The sequence below is a fragment of the Chaetodon auriga genome, chromosome 24 (genome assembly GCF_051107435.1).
Source record: "Chaetodon auriga isolate fChaAug3 chromosome 24, fChaAug3.hap1, whole genome shotgun sequence".
NCBI lineage: Eukaryota > Metazoa > Chordata > Actinopteri > Chaetodontiformes > Chaetodontidae > Chaetodon > Chaetodon auriga.
Genome location: NC_135097.1, coordinates 11434278 through 11451633, shown reverse-complemented (window position 1 = coordinate 11451633; position 17356 = coordinate 11434278). Strand labels below are relative to the sequence as shown.

Sequence of the window (17356 nt, the reverse complement as noted above, 5' to 3'; positions counted from 1 at the left end):
GTACTACCAGGCCCAACGCTCTCCGTCATCTTAACAGCTCCACCCTTTTTTCCTGCCTTATCGCCTATGGGCGCTTTTTGTTTTATTTCACCTGCCAGTCCCTTTTCTGCCTGAGGTCGTCCAACTCGATTTTAAGGTTGAACTGAACTTTAAACACATTTTTGCAAGGAAATCAGTATGTTTATCTTTGAGTTTTCCTTCTTTCAGCCACTAAACCATCCTGAACATACCGCCCGTATGCCGTGATCCAATGAAAATCAGCGCTAAAGTTAGTAAGCTAAGCTGATTAACTTCACCATTCCAAAATTTCAGCACATCTCCCAGCATGGCGGCTCTGAGATGTCAGTTGACCGACACAACTTGAAACACCTGCACAGAGATTGGAAGTTTAGACGGTGTTTCCACACAGCTAGGTGGAAAAAAAACATGTCATTAATTGTTAAGGGGCAGGAAACTGCTTATTAAAATTGATCGTGAAAGACACTTTCAGGCACTTTGTACTACAGTGCATCTATTCTGTCTTAATATACGAGCGGTTGTGCAGTAAATAAACCTGTCAGTGCAGGATAAAAAGCTCAGACTTCTCCTGAGTGTATCTGAAACTTTAATGCCTTTAAGGCCTTAAATTTTGCCGATTGACATCAACCTTTGTTGGTCTCCTCAGAGTTTGTACAAGTCAGCCTGCCTCTCTGCTCACACCACTAAACAAGTGGTAAACAAGTCTGCCTGTCATCTCTGCTTCTCCTCCTGTCCTGTTTATTTACCATCAGTGTCGATGTCTTTCTACCCAACTGCTCTCATATCTTTGCTTGATTTTCCTCCTATACGCCCCTTTCAGCGCTGTTGTTTTCTGCATCTCAACCTTGTGTCACCATTGCCTTCCCTTCCTCCATTCACGTAAACCTTTTCTGATTTCTGCACTCTCACTATCGCTAATAAGATTTGCACATTCTTGATCTTTTATTCAATTTCCTGAAATAAGGCTTTTCCAGGACTTGTACTCCAGTAAGCACACAAAAAAGTGTTCATGCAGGGGTACACACAAACACGCATGCACTTTAGACACACACACACACACACACACACACACACACACACACACACACACACACACACACAGATAATTACAACACTGTTGGTGTGATTAAGTACCGTGCAAAGTGGTTGTTTAGAGGTGTGAAATGAAAAAGAGATAGATAACCCAGCCCCCAGAGACACATATTAGTGTGCCATTTTGTGTGAGAAAGAGTGTGTATATGTGTGACAAAAAAGTGTGTCTTTTAGTGTGAGTGAGCGTGTTGTCACAGTGTGTCTAAACCTCTTATTCTCTCATTGATAAGTCAGAGATGAGATGGATGTCCCCGACTCTCCTCTTTGCAAACGCTGAGTGAGTGACCCTGGATCAGCGCTGCCGCCTGCTTTGGCCTTGTAACATGATGCAGAGGTTATAGGAGGCTGACTCCAGATCAGAAAGAAGGCAAAGCAAGAAAAAACAACAACACATGGCTGCCTGGATTCTAAAATGGGTGAATAAATGAACCAGTGACTTTCTCCAGCGCTCTGAATAAATGTTAAGATGTTGATGTTGAGCCCAGTTTGAATTCAGTGCTCTACAGTAACAGACAGCTGTGGATGCTGCTTGCAAAAACTTTAAAAGGCATTTTTAATGTGGTGACCTTTTGCTATGGGGTGAATTAGTTACCACTCTGCACAATTGACCTCATCCGCATAACATTTACTTAGCTTCTCAAATGTTTACTGGAAGAAAATAAGAGAAAAATAAAAAAAAGCTGTGATTCATTAAGTATGTATGAACCACTGATTTGTGTATAAAAATTATGGGTGATTTATGTTGTATTTATGTGTACGATTTAAATGAATGGCTTTCAGTGCTTGGATTAAACAATAACGGTTGATTTGACTATTTATCACGACGTATTAATATAAATAACGGCTATAAAAAGGGCTAATGTGCGGGACTGCAGGTATGAAAAATGGAGATCAGGATAGAAAACAAAAGAGGCAGACTGCGGGAAAACACATGTAACCAAGCCAGTGAACTGTTAACAGCAAGCTCAGGGATCTGAAAACAAGAGACACACATGAGAGAACGAGAAGACAAGTCTGATCATGAAGGGAGACACAGGTCATACAGGTGAAGAGGTGGAGGAGCATGACAGAAGAGAGGAAGAGGAAAAAGAAAGTACTCGCTTGGCAGGTGGCGAAGGAAACGAAAAGAGCTAGCGTGTGATAAAAGAGATCGACATGACAGTACAGGCGAGGGGATGTGGAGCACTTGGCCCCACAGACATACATACGAGTCCACCCTGACACAGGTTAACAAACAGCCAGACACACCTGGGACGAGGTAAATGGAGAGAGTGTGTGGCAACAAATACACAGGCTGAGGATGGATCACTGTGGTGTGAGCGCCATAATGAACACAGTACAGTCATATACATTCACAGGAGTCCGGAGCCCTTATCTGTAAGGAAATGCACCACACTTTTATAGAGTGGATTCCAGCTATGTCGTCTTATTTATGTAGCACTAATACAAAAAATCTGTGACGATTTGATTTGCAAAATGCAGATTTTATCTACCTGTGCAACAGCTATGATCATGTCTGACAGAAGTGCCAGGTAAAAAAAAATAAAGATGTTACTCTTTGATTGAAATGAAGAGAAGTAACATAAGGACAAGTACGCCAGGATTTCAAGATGGGAAGAAGCCTTGATCTGGTAGGCTATAATGAAGCGAAACATGACATGATTCTTCAAAGAGCCTCTCTAGATTGGTATCACCAACCACCTCTCTCTCACACACACACACACACACACACACACACACACACACACACACACACACACACACACACACATAGATGCAACGACCTTAGGTCACCTCAAACCGTCTCAGATGGGGTGCAAAGATGAGCTGCGATGAAGCCATACTGCCTAAAGCAAAGCCCCCAGTGTCACAAAAATGACTTCTGAAGTAACAAACTGCAAGAGAGTGTCTCGCAAACTTACTTGCAAACCTACACTCTCACATCCAAATGTCTCAGTTTGAAGTCTGCACCAAACTGGTCAGAATATGGAGCTCGGTGGCATGAGGAGGGGTGTGGGTATATATGTTGTCTTGTATTTTGCCGTCTCTTTGTGATAGACAGCTTGTATTTGCCTTTTCACAACCCATCCCTCTGTGGGACGCCAGGAATTAGCAGGACCGTGTCCAGACACTGATGTTCGGCAGCAAGGGAGTATGTGCCGAGCTCATTAGTTATTCAGCCATTAGTTGGTTTCACATGACAAACCATGAGCCTGTGTGATGATCGATTTGCACAGGACAGATGCTCCTGTATCCTCCTGTAATCCAGAAAAGAGACAAGGTCCTTCTGTGCTCCATTAAGAACTGGTACCTTTCCCCCTGTGGCACATTTACCACAAAAAAATGCTTTAATTTTGCTTTAATGATAGGTCCTATCAGATTCACAGCCGCACTAGCTGGCAATTTTGTCGGTTGAAATGTCGCTGGCAGATTTGCTCAGCTCCAGCTGAATGGTTAATCAAGCTAATGTTGGAAAAAACAGTCTCAGGCTGACTTTAAGTTTCCAGCTGAACACTGGAAGATGTGTCAGACATGCAAAGAGCTAAAAGTGCGTATTGCTCAGAGGCCACGGTAGGCAGTTGGCTAGCTGTGCATGCTAAAGGTTGCAGCTTTTGTTAGAGCAGACAACACACTGTTTAATCCACTTTTGCTCTTTAAAAAAAACTAAATTACACACCTCCTCTCATTCTTCAAAATGTCAAGTATCACTCTTGGTCACTCTTAGCACAGCCTCATACGCACTTCAGAATGTGCAGAAACGCTTCCATGACTTGGATCAGTGGAGGGGTTTAGCAAACGCTCCATTAAGGTAGGCTGTTATCTTAATGTTAAGTGAAGTCAGTTAAAGAGAATATGCATGCAAACAAACCGACATTATTCAGGCTTCAACACTTCTAAATTGAACCAGCGGCGTGAACTACAGCCACAAACCCGACAGCCACGTCCATCTTTACCCTCCTGCCTCGCGTCTTGTCGCCTTCCTGTCCATCACTCCTCCTTCTCTCCCTTTTGGCTGCTGGAATGTGTGACATTTTACCATTTAACACACATGGCTCATCCTTTGTGCAAAACGCACTCGCAAACATGCACACACACACAGACACACACATGCATGCACGCACACATATACAGAAGCAGGAGATAAACAGAGCTTTCTGAAATGCCAAACATAATTCCACACAACTGAGGGGAGCGGCATGTTGTCAAGTGCCAAGTAACTCGAGCTGTGTGTCGGTGCATTCTGGTTTGAATTGAAAGGTCATATTATGTTTAACCTGCTGAGGGACTACCATGGCTATCAGAGCCCCTAAGGGCGCGTGGTATACTCCATCTCAGATTTACTGTCGCCACATTGATCAAGGAAAAAAAATAAAACAAGCTTGGAGTTATGAGGATGTCAGCCTTGAGCGTCATATCTCTGTGAGCGGACCAAAGCATTAATAGGCCTTGGATTTGTTGCCAGTGCTCCGGCGTCAGATTGGAGACATTCCAACACAGCAACACTCTGCAAGGCAACAGCTCACAAACGCAAAATATAAAACATCTAAATAGCGAAGCGCAGTTCTTGTTATAAGCAGCGTTTTCACGGGTCACCTTCGCCACATGAGTGCATTCTCAGAGGGCAAGAGACATGAAATGCACTCAAGTCCTCCAGGCTCAATTTAGCCAGCTTTGTATGCTAATTTATACACAAAACATAAGCTAAATGAAATTAATTTGCTTCCAGGAAAATTAAAAAAAAAAAAAAAACAGTCTGGGAATTGAGGAATGAGTCAGTGAATGGCGTAGGATGCCAAACTGACATCACATCTCAAACTATTCACTTCAGCAAAACTTATTTTTTAGAGTGGCAGAAAACCAAATATCTCCAAAAAGAGGACAACATATACACAAGTTATCATAAAACAGCAGAAGACAGGGGAGGTGGATGGGTAAACATTTGTTGAGCTGAGTAAAGTGAGGCTGAAAGAGTCCTTACAAGGACACCGAACCAGCATAATTCCACAGTCTACCAAAAGTAAAGCTTAAAATGATGGGAGTGTGATCAACTGCGTCTTAACCGGTGACACAAGCAAAGTGAAGTACAAAGTCTACGTCAATGTTCAAAGGAAGAGAAGAGGCTCTGTGCATACTTTGATGGGGATGTCATTGTCTGCGAGACGATTTCTTGGCAAGGACACAAGTTTTTTTTTTTTTTTTTCCAACTCTGGGATATTAAAGTGCAGCAATCTCTAAACAGCTTTGGAATCAGCGGTGGCAGAATGAAAGAAATACTCAAATTTCAAGTCTTTGAAAAGATGCCGTGGTTTCAGTTTAATTCACTCGGAGCAGTTATCAGATGTTCTTTTGTATCAACGTGCTGCTCTCTGCTGATGTCAATGTCGCACAAAGCTTTTGCACTTAGGTTCTGGTGCATAACAGAATGTACTCCACTTCAAGTCTGATCAATGCATGCACCAAGGTTGCTCACAGTAGGCGGTGTTGCGGCACAAACTGTCCTCGTTGACCGTTTTGTCCTCGCATAAGAAATGAAAAAAAAAAAATTAAAAATCCTGTTTTCACACTGAGACACAGCAGCCGTGATCATACAGCATGATTTCAATTGCAGCCGCTGCAGGAAAGGTACATCAGGTTGACTTCCCGAAGTGTGTTTACATAATCCACGGCGGCGAGGACGGAGGACGGCGTCCGCAAGCCCATCAAGACTTGGCTAATATCAAACACTTTCTCACTCCATCAGACGGGAAAATTAATCTATTATATCTGCGCTGACGGTCTGTTAAGAGCACTCAAAGTTAAATGCGAAATTAGAGTTGAGAAGACCAATTTGACTTGCAATTTCACCTCATCACGGCTAATTCAAAACAGACAACGGCATCACTCCGACTGAGCCGATAGAATATTCTGTTTCGCCCTCCACATCAAGGCCTGAGTTTCATCTCACTACAGGTAGGAAACCCTGTACGAAAGACAGCACATCAGACGTTAGCTATAATGTTAGAGTGGCCATTAATGGCTAGCATGGCGAAAAGTATTGAATACATTTACACGAACCGCCGCTGACATTGGCTCATTTACACTGTGGGTGTTGCACAACAGGACATGAAGTGCTTTTCTTTAATCACAATGCACACTCTGCGAATGGCATTTCAGCTTTGAATTAGGCCTCAGTCAGGCTTAATAACTGGAATGTGTTTCTAACACTTCGCCATGACAAAACCACACTATGAACGCTTGATATAATTGGTTTGTCAGCTTACTGGTACTCCTCCACGGGAAAATAGCAACAATTCAGCTGTTTAGAAGACTTCACACACTGAGGTTTATTTCACCTTGAAATGAAACACTTCATGTTATAGAGTAATGAGTCTGTGTACATTAATTCATATGCAAGACCATGGCTCTCCAGGTGTAGCTTGGTTAACAGATCATCACGCTTTCCACCTCAACGTGCCGAGCACAAAGAAATGTATAGAAAATGACTCCTTTTAATTGCAAGGCGAAAAAAAAAAAGGCTGCAAATGTGCAAACTACATGTGCTAAGAGTAGGAAAAAAGCTGCAATCACAATTACGAGCACAGGGCCACTGTCGATTCGGCACTTCTTTCTAGTCGAAGTCAACAATTAACAAGTTTTGAACAACATGTCAGTCATCTCTTAAGGGAGAACTTGGAGAGGCAAAGACGACCATTCCTCCTGCAGTTTTTTAAACTTTCATTATTTCCCACTTTGTAGCAGACATGATGCTGTTCATGACATCATGCGGTCATATGACTGGTGTATGAACGATCCATGCAGCTCATTATTTTTAATTACCTCCAACTTCTCACTCTGTTACCACTGGCTTTCGTTGACACGTCTGCTGTCTGTCAACGACTGTTTGCACTTGCTGATAAGAGCAAAATTTCCTTAAACTAGAGGCCTCTGTCTTTTTCCATGAATGTATCTGGCAGCTTCAGACGCCAACAGAGAATGTTTTCAGTCTGAAAACCAAGAAATAACGAGTGATACAGAGCATGTAATCAACCAGACGGGTCACGCAGATGTAAGATGTGTTCAAGAACACTGGGGCGCCACTTCACAGAAACTTTTTGTACTCTGCAGCCAATTCAGTACATGGAGACCTTCAATAAGCTGATCCTCTCTCACTCTTTCAGTTTTAACTGCATCACACCATTATCCATGCTAGACTGGCTTGAGTAGTTTGAAATGTGCTCTTAAAGCCATTCACAGCAGACCAACACCACCACATTTACATCTTTGCTGTCAAGACAGTATCTCTCCTTATGTCAGAAATTCAGAGCCTTTGACAAATACCTGCTTTTCACAGAGAAAACAGCACATTTTCATTATCCACATCATCCACTGCCACCAGCTCAAGAGGTCATCGTTTTGTCAGTCCACAGGGAATGAAGGGGATGTTAAATGCAAATAAAAGCCGCACACAAAGCCGCAGCACCAAGCACACGTGGCTGAATGTCCTACCTTGACCCCTCGCACTCTGAACTCGGCCAGGGCTCGGCTCATCTTGGAAGATGCGGTCTGCAGGTCCTTCCCGCTGGCGATGACTTTTACCAGCAGGGAGTCATAGTGGGGTGAAATGACAGCACCCTGGAAGGCAGACGCGCTGTCCAGACGGATGCCCATGCCTTCACCGCTTCGGAAGACCTGGCAGGAAACAGGACAGAGGAGTGGAGTGTCTTTAACTGCGCTGTTACAGGACATAGATCATAGATGAGCTCCAAAAACAAATAAACATTCAAAATGCATTTTGTCCTACATCACATTCTGAAAGAAAAGTCAAAAGCAAATTGTGTATAAGCTGGAGGCAGAGCAGTGTACAAATACATCAAGAGTGTTTCCAGTATTCCTGTATTATTCAGGTGGATTCTGCTGCAGTCGGCGAGAAAACTTGCTCAATTTGTCGATTTAAGATTGAGTGTTTTCATTAGGGCTTTTATTGTATCACCCCACATGGTCCAGTAATCTCATGTTTTGTATGTTTGTTTTCTTATTAACATGTTTTCACACACTTTTGTGCAGAAAATACAAATATTTGTGTCAATTATGTGCAACTGCTCTTACTTAGTAATCAGTTTTATTCACAGTACTTAGAAAACAATAACGATAGTGGGTTGCAACCCACTTCCTGAGCTAACAGGAGGGTGAAAGAAAACTGAAATAAATCTGGCAGACAAAAACTTTGACTTCCCAAAAGTGCAGGAGGCAGAGTCAAATGTTTTTCTTGCTATTGTCTGTTCAATATTTCAGTGCAGTGGTGCAGGACTGCTCATCCCTTACTTGTTCCAGTATCTCAACACTGTTCGCAGCATTTGTTAGTCGACTGTAAGGCTGACGACGCAGGAATGCAAAGCATCACACCCGTCAGGCGCTCGCTACGTAAGCGCAAATTAACCTGCGATTGGAACGCGATGACAGACAGATACAACAGGAGCGAAACAAGGGGATGAAAGGGCACAACACAAGCATGAGATGAGTTCGAAGCAGAAAGGCTGGACTGTTCCAAACCACTTGGCAAGAGAGCAGAGAGGGAGGAGAGGAGATGTGAAGAGGAGAGTGAGGACTGTCCAACACTACAACATATGGAGCCCCTCGAGGGCTGGGAGAGAAAGATGAGTAGAAATTATAATTATAACAATGTTGTGCCACACTGGTGATACGCCGGTAATATTTTCAGACAACGTAGAATGTGCAGAGCTGCCAACATTTATGACCGTCAATATTTTTTCATTATCCTTTTGCTCTTTACAACTCGCCATTTTATCTAGAATAATTTTGTCCTCAATCTTCAAAGCACTTTTTGTTCATCTGCTGTGACTCGAAATGGTCACAATTCGGTATAATTCCCCACATAAAGCATGTTTGCAAAATGTGTTACAATATTGTTGTACGATGACAAATGGCCTCTGTTATAGCAGCCAAAGTGAGCAGAACACCCATAACCAGGTTTCTGTAAAACCACGTTATGCAGTACTCGGTGCTGCTAAAAAAAACCCTGTTATTAATAGAAACATGCTAAAGCATGAGGCAAAACGCACACACACACTTAAATCAAATGCAGTGCAACAGCAGCGAAGCATCAGATGTCAAATTGCTGTTACAATTTACACATCAATACGTCTTAACATCAAGCTGAATGCTAAATTACAGCTTGGACGTATCAATTTGAATTTAACATTTTAAAGTGCGGCTTGCTCGTAGAAATATCCTTCAAGCAGGAGTTCTGACGTTCCTCGACATAAAATGGAGGCCTCGCTGAGAAAGAGCTGTAAATGCATGAGATGCCGAAGCAGAGAAAATTGTCTGGAGTATTGCTGCCCACGCACGCTGCCTCTACACCTGTACAATATGCCGTTTCAAGGCTCAAAGCCCCAATTTCCAGGCTGTGATTTTCATAAAGTCCGGCACTCCCCTTTGATTTTAAAGGCTTGAGGCTGGTCATCAGCACTTCAAGTGTCACTGAAGCCCATCTCAGAGCTCCGCACTCACACTTTCTGATGTCCATGTGAAGAACGCTGCCAGCTGCTCTGCATGCAGTGAATTTGGTTTCAGTTCTTAAAGTAGGTTTAACATTCGAACACTGTGATTACAACAGGACACTTTTCTACAATCAGGGTTGTAAATAGAGCTTCTAAATGAATCCGACGTGAGAAAACTGAGAGGACATGTATGTGCTTTTCTTCATTGAAAGACATGTAACTGCTTCCTATGAGGCACATTTACCCAACTCCGCTGCACTTTGTTTCTACAGTCGTCTTGAGGCGGTTGCCAACCCCCTGCTATGCAAATGCCCCTGGGAGAATCCACAGTGTTCGCTTTTCCTCTCTGTTCATTAAACCTTTCCTTACTGTGAACAAACCACGTTTTTAAATTGTTCTCAGTCGCCCCTTAACACCGCGGGCCAAGCATACACACAACACTGATGCAGCTGTTAGTGTTGACTGCTGTGTTAAAGTGACTGACTGGTTGTCTGACGGCTGCCTGAGCTTCCTTTCGCGCGTTGTTATTGAATATCTAACTGCTACATCCCCGGGGGATGTACAGTGTAGTTTAGTAATGCTCACATTGAACCGATGCTGCTCTTTGCTTTGACTTATCCAGCCAACATCCTCACAAGCTGGCTGAGCATCAGGGCTATTTTCAGCAACATCCCACAAATAATCACACAGAACAGGCCAACAACAGCAGCGACTTCAAGTGATAAAAGGGGAAGGTGGAAGATCAGTGGCTAGCTCAAAGGCACTTCTGTTCCCTGACATCCTACCGTTTGTTGTTGTCTTACGGTTGCAGTGAAGTTTTTGAAGCCATTAGGGCCAGCTGACAGCATGTTGTACACATCAGAGGGCTGTCCACGCCAACCGAGCATGTGTCCACTGATTGAGTGCCAATCTATATCGGCCAAAACTCATTAAAGCTGACCTGATTGGTGGTCTTCAGACCATTTCTGGAAGGCCCCACAGGGTGTTTGTGCTTGAGATGCTGTCTGCATGCTTTGTGATTACGCGCTACACACTAACAGGCACAAACAGGCAATTGGTGGATTGTTTTATGGATCTATCAGAATTGTGTAAATCCAGCGTGTCAGAATATGATTCTGAACAGCAGCACTTCTGTCACCGCGAACAAAACACTTCAGAGAGCCGGCAATTCAACAAGTATGGTTTTATCCCGTGGCAAGGCCAGATGGTTTGTGATAACACCAATTGCTCTGTTTCCTGGTTGGCATTTTTACCAGGTGTTAGAGAAAGATGTGTTTTGTGATCTGATTGTTCAAGCTGCTCCCTGATCACTCTGAACACACGCAGGAAGAATTTCAAGGCGTTTTCAAGGTAAAAATGCCTGGAATTTCGTGTGCAACACAGTTTTGCTTGTCATGCAAGAGAAAGGTCAGAGGAGTCTGACAGAGAGCAATATAATCCAATCAGTCCTAAAAGGCCTGATGGGAACATTTATAAATACACCCACATTCTTCGGTAAGACTGAAGAAAGATTGCAGAGACTCAGTGAACTGGATCCAGACAAAGAAACAATATAGTCAATACATATGCTTGAATATACACTTGCTGGATGTGCTGGAAAGCAACGAAGCAGACTGATATATATACATGAACACACGCAAACAACACTGAGCCCTGAAACATGGCCCCGTAAATGTGGGCCAATATTGTTCTAAATGGAATTCCTAACTGTAGACAATACTTGTCCTGCTCGTGTCAGGAGACTAATCAAACATGCAGCAAGACAGATGTTTGCCGTTACACTTTACTGCACAAACACATATATGGGATATGGAGTCGGACTGGAATCCATGAAACCAGCGCCGTGGAGCCTCAGTTACTGGAACCACTCAGATGGAGGTTGTTTTGCAGGGATAAACGAATGAAAAATAACACTCCCGTTCCAGGGGGCTTTCAGAATCAGTGGGCTCACAATATGAAGTGTCCTGCATGACCTTGAAGTTTACAGTTAAACCCAAACTGTGCCTGACAGAATTTCCCACAATTAATCCCAATAAACAAAATATTTTTTGCTCACTTTCTGCTCATTAAGCATGCATTGAACGGTTCCACGTTTACTTTTGTCTACTATGTGCTAATGAGGGATAATGCACTTTAATGCCGGGCTCCTGTGTATGCCCCTTTTTGAATATATATTAATCCTGGCTGCCGGGCATAGAGATGCGAGATGAATGGTGCCACAGCAACACCCCACAGAGAGGAGAAAGCGCCTTCATCTCGCACACTCAACGAGCACTGAAACCCAAGCAGTGCCACTAAAGATCCTGTAGGCAGATGGAGGGAAGAGAGAGCGAGATACTGTACAGGCAGAACTGAATGAAAAGCCAAGTATCGTGTTAATAATTGAAGTCAAGGTGTCAGCTTCTTTCAGCCCAGGGCGCTGTCTTACAAGAAAACCCTGCTTTCTTCTCTCGCGCTCTCCTTGTGTCATTGTCTCTCTCCGTCTTCTCTCACGCTCTCTGGACAGTCATAGATACTAATAATTTAAGTACGAAAGCATTCAAATGGACCCGCTGATGCATACGTGCACTGATTTCAACCCATACTGTCCTGCACACTCACGTGCACGGTGCTGCCGCCTTGCATCTTGTCTATAATAATCCGGCATTGTTGCCCTTTGTTTTCCTGCAAAGTTTCTGCTAATACACATCTGGTGCACCGTTCTTCTTTGAACACAGGTGTACTTCAGACATGGCAAAATGAAGCACCTCTACGGCCTCTGCTATGTTGCCCCCCTAACCCCCAGGAGCCACAGAGCACCGCCTGCACCATCTATGTTTATACCCCTGTGTAAGTCGGTCTTTCTCCTGCGTTTCTGCTTATTATTTTTCTGTCACCCTTCTTGCTGTCTGCAACCCCCTTGCATTTCTCAGCACTTGAAGTATAGCACTCACAAACTCCCCTCTGCTCCCTCTGCAGCACAGGTCAGTGGTGTATTTCTCTGACATTGTATGAAAGAGTGTTGGTCTGCCACGGGCACATTACAAATCCTCCCTGCCCGGCCTGCTATAGCGGGCTAAAACAATATCTCACATCTCCAAAACACACTTTTCTTTTCGGGAGTTCAGATAAACAAGCCAATTTCCCCGCTGATGCCCATGCATTTTCAAGAATGTCAGAATGGCTTCTGGATGGGTTTCGAAGGCCCGAGTCATAAAACTTAACGAGTGCGTGGTGGAAAGTGAAAAATTGAAATAAAGACCAAAAAAAAAAGCCTACAGCATGAAAGGTGGAGTTACACCATTTCGCTTGGCGGAGCTGATGTTGACCTATCAGTGGAAGGAGGCAAGAAAACATATATATATATATATATATATATATATATATATGTGTATATATACACACAGTGTTATTCTGATGTCCACATTTTGGACACTTTGCTATCAGCAGCTGGACTAAATAGGTTTTACCCATCAGCTGGGAGATAACTAGACCTGTGAATGCAGTTAAAAAAAAAAAAAGAAAAAAAAGTGTGCATTTGTCACACAGTCTTGCAATTTATCATGGAGATAAATATCACACTCACCAGTGTGAATTATATATGACCAAGAGAAACGGCTCTCTTCGGCGAAAAAAGAAATATTTCAGTAGGTTTATCCAAAGGGTTCATCTCCTGCAACTGCTTCAATATTGTTCACTTCCTTTAATGTCCAATAATTATGATTCGAATTCAGAGGATAGCTTACATAAAGTATACAGTGTGTAACTACAGAAAAAAACACCACATTTTCACAAATTTATTTCAGATGATTAAAGCTTTAAGAGCCTTTTTTTTACATGTTACCAGACGGCTGACTTCAAATAAGTTGATGAATGTACTATTCATTATTCCGTCTTGCCTCGAGCTGTGCAGACAGCACTGATACATCACGTTTTAAAGTTGCTATGCCTGATGTGTGAGCAAACAATTGCCTGCGTACACGTCCGGCAGACACAGAGCAACATCAGCATTCATTCAGTCGTGTTTCTGAACACTTGAGAAACTTTAAGTTAATATTTGCCCTACTTTTATCTGTTTTTGGTCGCTACTAACTCCTGTGGGAAATATCTCTCTTAGCAGCGCTTAAGCTGTTAAATGCTCCACTATGTTCATCAACGAGAACTTTATGCAAAACAGCAAGCTGAAAGAGGCTAAATCGCTCTGTGCAGTGTCGAGTTGGATGGTAATTCTCTGAGTTTGCCAACACAAGAGACCCCTTTCTCCTTAACACAGTCATTTGATCTATGGTTATTAGATAAATATTGATTAGCGCGGCTTTGAGGTGACTGAATTGCTTTGTTGTTTGAAGGCATTGACTGAGAGGCAGATCTTGGGCTCAGTTATACATTATATGAGTATTATTGGCTTAATTAATGACGGGACTCAGCAACAGAAAGTCTCCACATTCATATAATGATTAGTATTGGCCTCTGCGGGTGAGTCGCAGAGCTAGCTCTAATTCATCTTCTCACAGGGCCAGGATACATCTCTCAAGCTCAGTTTCACTACGAGATTCAAGTCTGGAAACTAATTGAAAGTACAATCCAAATCCAATTGAAAATCGATTCAGCCCGGTCAGATTTGCACTGGACTGGATGACAAATGACTCACTGCCTCGCCAAACTCAACAGTGTGCTGTAGATATAAAATGTGTTTTTAAATGTTTCAGCGGATTGCTGCTCGCTTACTTATTGCAAAAAATAAAAAACACAAACTTGGAGAACTGGAAAGGTAAAAACAACCTTGATTATTGGTCTTCGGTGATTTTCATCAATGACTGAGCGAGATCCTTGTTACTGTCTAAACCCTTTTAGGAGCTCTAACATGGTAATGGTCCAATCCTCTGCCTCCTTAAGTGGACCCAACACCAGGCTTCACAGTTAGCTTGTTTTTGTAATAACACTGAAAACTCTCCAAGACACTCTCCGAGCCATTTACCATTAAGTTAATTTCTCTTATCCACTTTGCTCCATCTCCACGCATTACAGACTCCTCCACCAAGCCCCATTTATCTCCACTCTCCCCTCCATAGCCTTTCACCTTCTCACCATCACATCGACTCACACTCTTGCCGCTACCCAGTGTCATTTTCCCTCTTCATTGTCAGGTTCTGTTCTTGTTGTTTACATATGGAATTGAAGGACGTGGCGCAGACACACTTGAAGCTACTGTATGGAGAGGAAACGGCGAGCTGACATGCGCTGCTTGTATGAAGCATGAAGACAGAAAGTGACAGCAATATCTGAGCGCCAACGGATGCTGTACCAATTAGAGAGGCCGAGGCAGAGAGGTAAAGAGTGATGAAGGGAAAGAATAACACAGAGATGAGGAGAGAAAGAGAATACAAGTGCTGTGTTAATGTGTGAATGAATGAAGGCTGAGAGCGCTTGAAGGTGAGAAGAGAGGTGAGGCAGAAGAGAAGGAGCGAAGAATAAAGTTTGTTTGCTGGCAATTATTTTGGAAGAATAAAGCCTGAAGCTTCAGAACTACTCCATCGTGAAAACTTTATGCTGTTGTGCTTTTGTGTGATTCCTTTATGTATGACCAGATGTAATGTGGACGAGGCCAACTCGCCCTCACAGCCCATAAGAACGGGGTTAGATTTCAGTTTTCTCTCGAAGAAAGTTTTGGGGGGTTAGCAGAAGAGGAACTCAGTACCAACCCCACTTTTAATAACACTTTAAGTTATTTGACACAGAAACTGTTGCAAACTTCACAACTTGGTCACTGGTTTCAGTGATTCAGAGGCATCTTCCGACTTTTTCCTTCTATGGCTAAATGCGTAAGTGGGTTGTCTCCCAAGGAATTTGGTGACGGTTTATGGGCAGCCCTGGAAAAATCTGGCCATCTTTTGAATTTAATTACTGATGTCCTTCAAAACTGGGTGTCTTGCTGTCTCAGTTGACTCGGATGCTTGTCTGCATCTTGTAACTGCTGTGTGCTGAATTAAAATCTGGTCTGGGGAAGCTGTCACCAGCCCCCCGAGGAACTATGTTCACCACAATTTCAATTAGGAAATTGATCCTCTATTTCATTTCAGCTGGGAGAAGGTCTTTTTTTTTTTTATTTTACAACATGTGCAAACACTGCAAGCCTAACAGGACTGATGTTCATTATATTACTCCTATTAGCATTTAACATAAACTGGCTCTAATGATCTCATACTTGCAATAGTTTCCAATGGGATAGGAAGGTAAAAAAAAGATGCGGGTCAAGGAAATTTGTTATAGTGTGAAGAGAACAAGAGGAAATGTTTGTATGCAGTACAGGGAAAACTCCAGCTAAATGGAGCCAGCCATGGAAATGACTAACAGGCTTATGTCTTAGAAGAAAACCGTCTCTCACCTCTGCTTTCTCCGCTCATAAATTTACCCCAAACAAGCACGTAAACACAACCGAAGCCTTGAAAACCGCTGTAATATTGACTCAATTTTCATGAACGTATGTGAAAACAACACCTCGACTCTTGCCTCCAATAATGGAATACATTTGAGGAGAACTGAATGTGGAATGCACACACTGAAGAACCGCAGAGGACGAAGACCAAAGTGTTGCACAAACAACACGTGCTCACTGCCAGCCAGTGTTTCCCTCTGCTGGATGTTCTAATTACTCCGAAATTCACATTACAAATTGGAATCTACGTGGCAGCTTGTGTGCAAAAGAAAGTGAATAAGGACTCATTTTGCAGTCAACTCTGCTGAGAATTCACATGCTACTGAAGCGGCCCACGCGCACAAGCGTCCTGCAGAATCCTCTTATGTCCACAAAGTCGACTGTCTTCAGAGATAAACTGGCTGGATGGCTGTGATTTAGTCCAGGCTGCGTCATTGGTTTGGCTCAACCCACGTGACTGTGAAGCTAGCCAGTAGAGGGGCGACGATGTTGACCGTCATAGTGTCAGGCAAAGGGGATGTGAGCTTGCTAGAAGTCTGAGGGTTCTGGACAAAGTGTACATGCACCTATATATGGATGTACTTTATGCATCCATGCTCCTGCTTTTTCTCTCAGCCACCAGAGTACTTCCTGTTGATCATCTGTCCCTTCTGACTGGATTATTCCAAGCACCAAAAGGTCACCCAATTGACACTATTGGCTATTAGCGAGGGGGAGCCTTACATTGATCTGCTTTTGTATTGACCGCCAGTTACACTGATTGGAGAACCGATGCCTGTAGTGGATCATTGCAGAATCCCCCTCACGCAAAAGCACAGACGCCCAAGCAGTTCCACCTTTGTTTCAAATCATTACCGAGACCACCAGTGTGAATTAATGGTTGCACTCGCCTGGCGACTAATGTCCTCAGCCGTTCCGACTGGTGGCCAATATGGTGACAGTGAGGCGTGTTCGTCTCGCTTTAATTAAAAGTCATTGCCCATTGTTCCCAAAAGCTAAGAACAAGAGAGCCATGATCAATCCAGTTCCATTAACAGACACTTAACGGGAGGTGCTTTGCCTTAGTGATGTATGGAAGGACACCATTGTGAAGTCAGAGTTTTACTTTGCAGTGTATTTTTCCAGTCCTAGGTTTTATTGTGCAAAAGAAAACCAACCAAGCATTGCTTCTATGCATAATGGTTTCTCTATCTTGAGAAAATGTGTATATATCAAGATGATTAAATAAACCCCCGTGCTGCAACACTTCAGCAACGTCGCCCCTGTTTTCACCGTCTTTCAGGTTTTGCTGACTCTATATTATCAGTGGCTGCACTTGACATGTGCTTGT

At 43.1% G+C, this 17356-nt stretch overlaps 1 protein-coding gene across 1 annotated transcript in view; it reads right to left on the bottom strand.

The window, feature by feature from the left end:
• Nucleotides 1–17356, bottom strand: part of LOC143316916 (pyruvate carboxylase, mitochondrial-like) — a 252944-nt gene that overhangs the window by 129975 nt on the left and 105613 nt on the right. The window contains exon 12 of the mRNA XM_076724720.1: nucleotides 7597–7779. Coding sequence (XP_076580835.1) covers nucleotides 7597–7779 — 183 coding nt within the window. The remainder of the gene's footprint in view (nucleotides 1–7596; nucleotides 7780–17356) is intronic.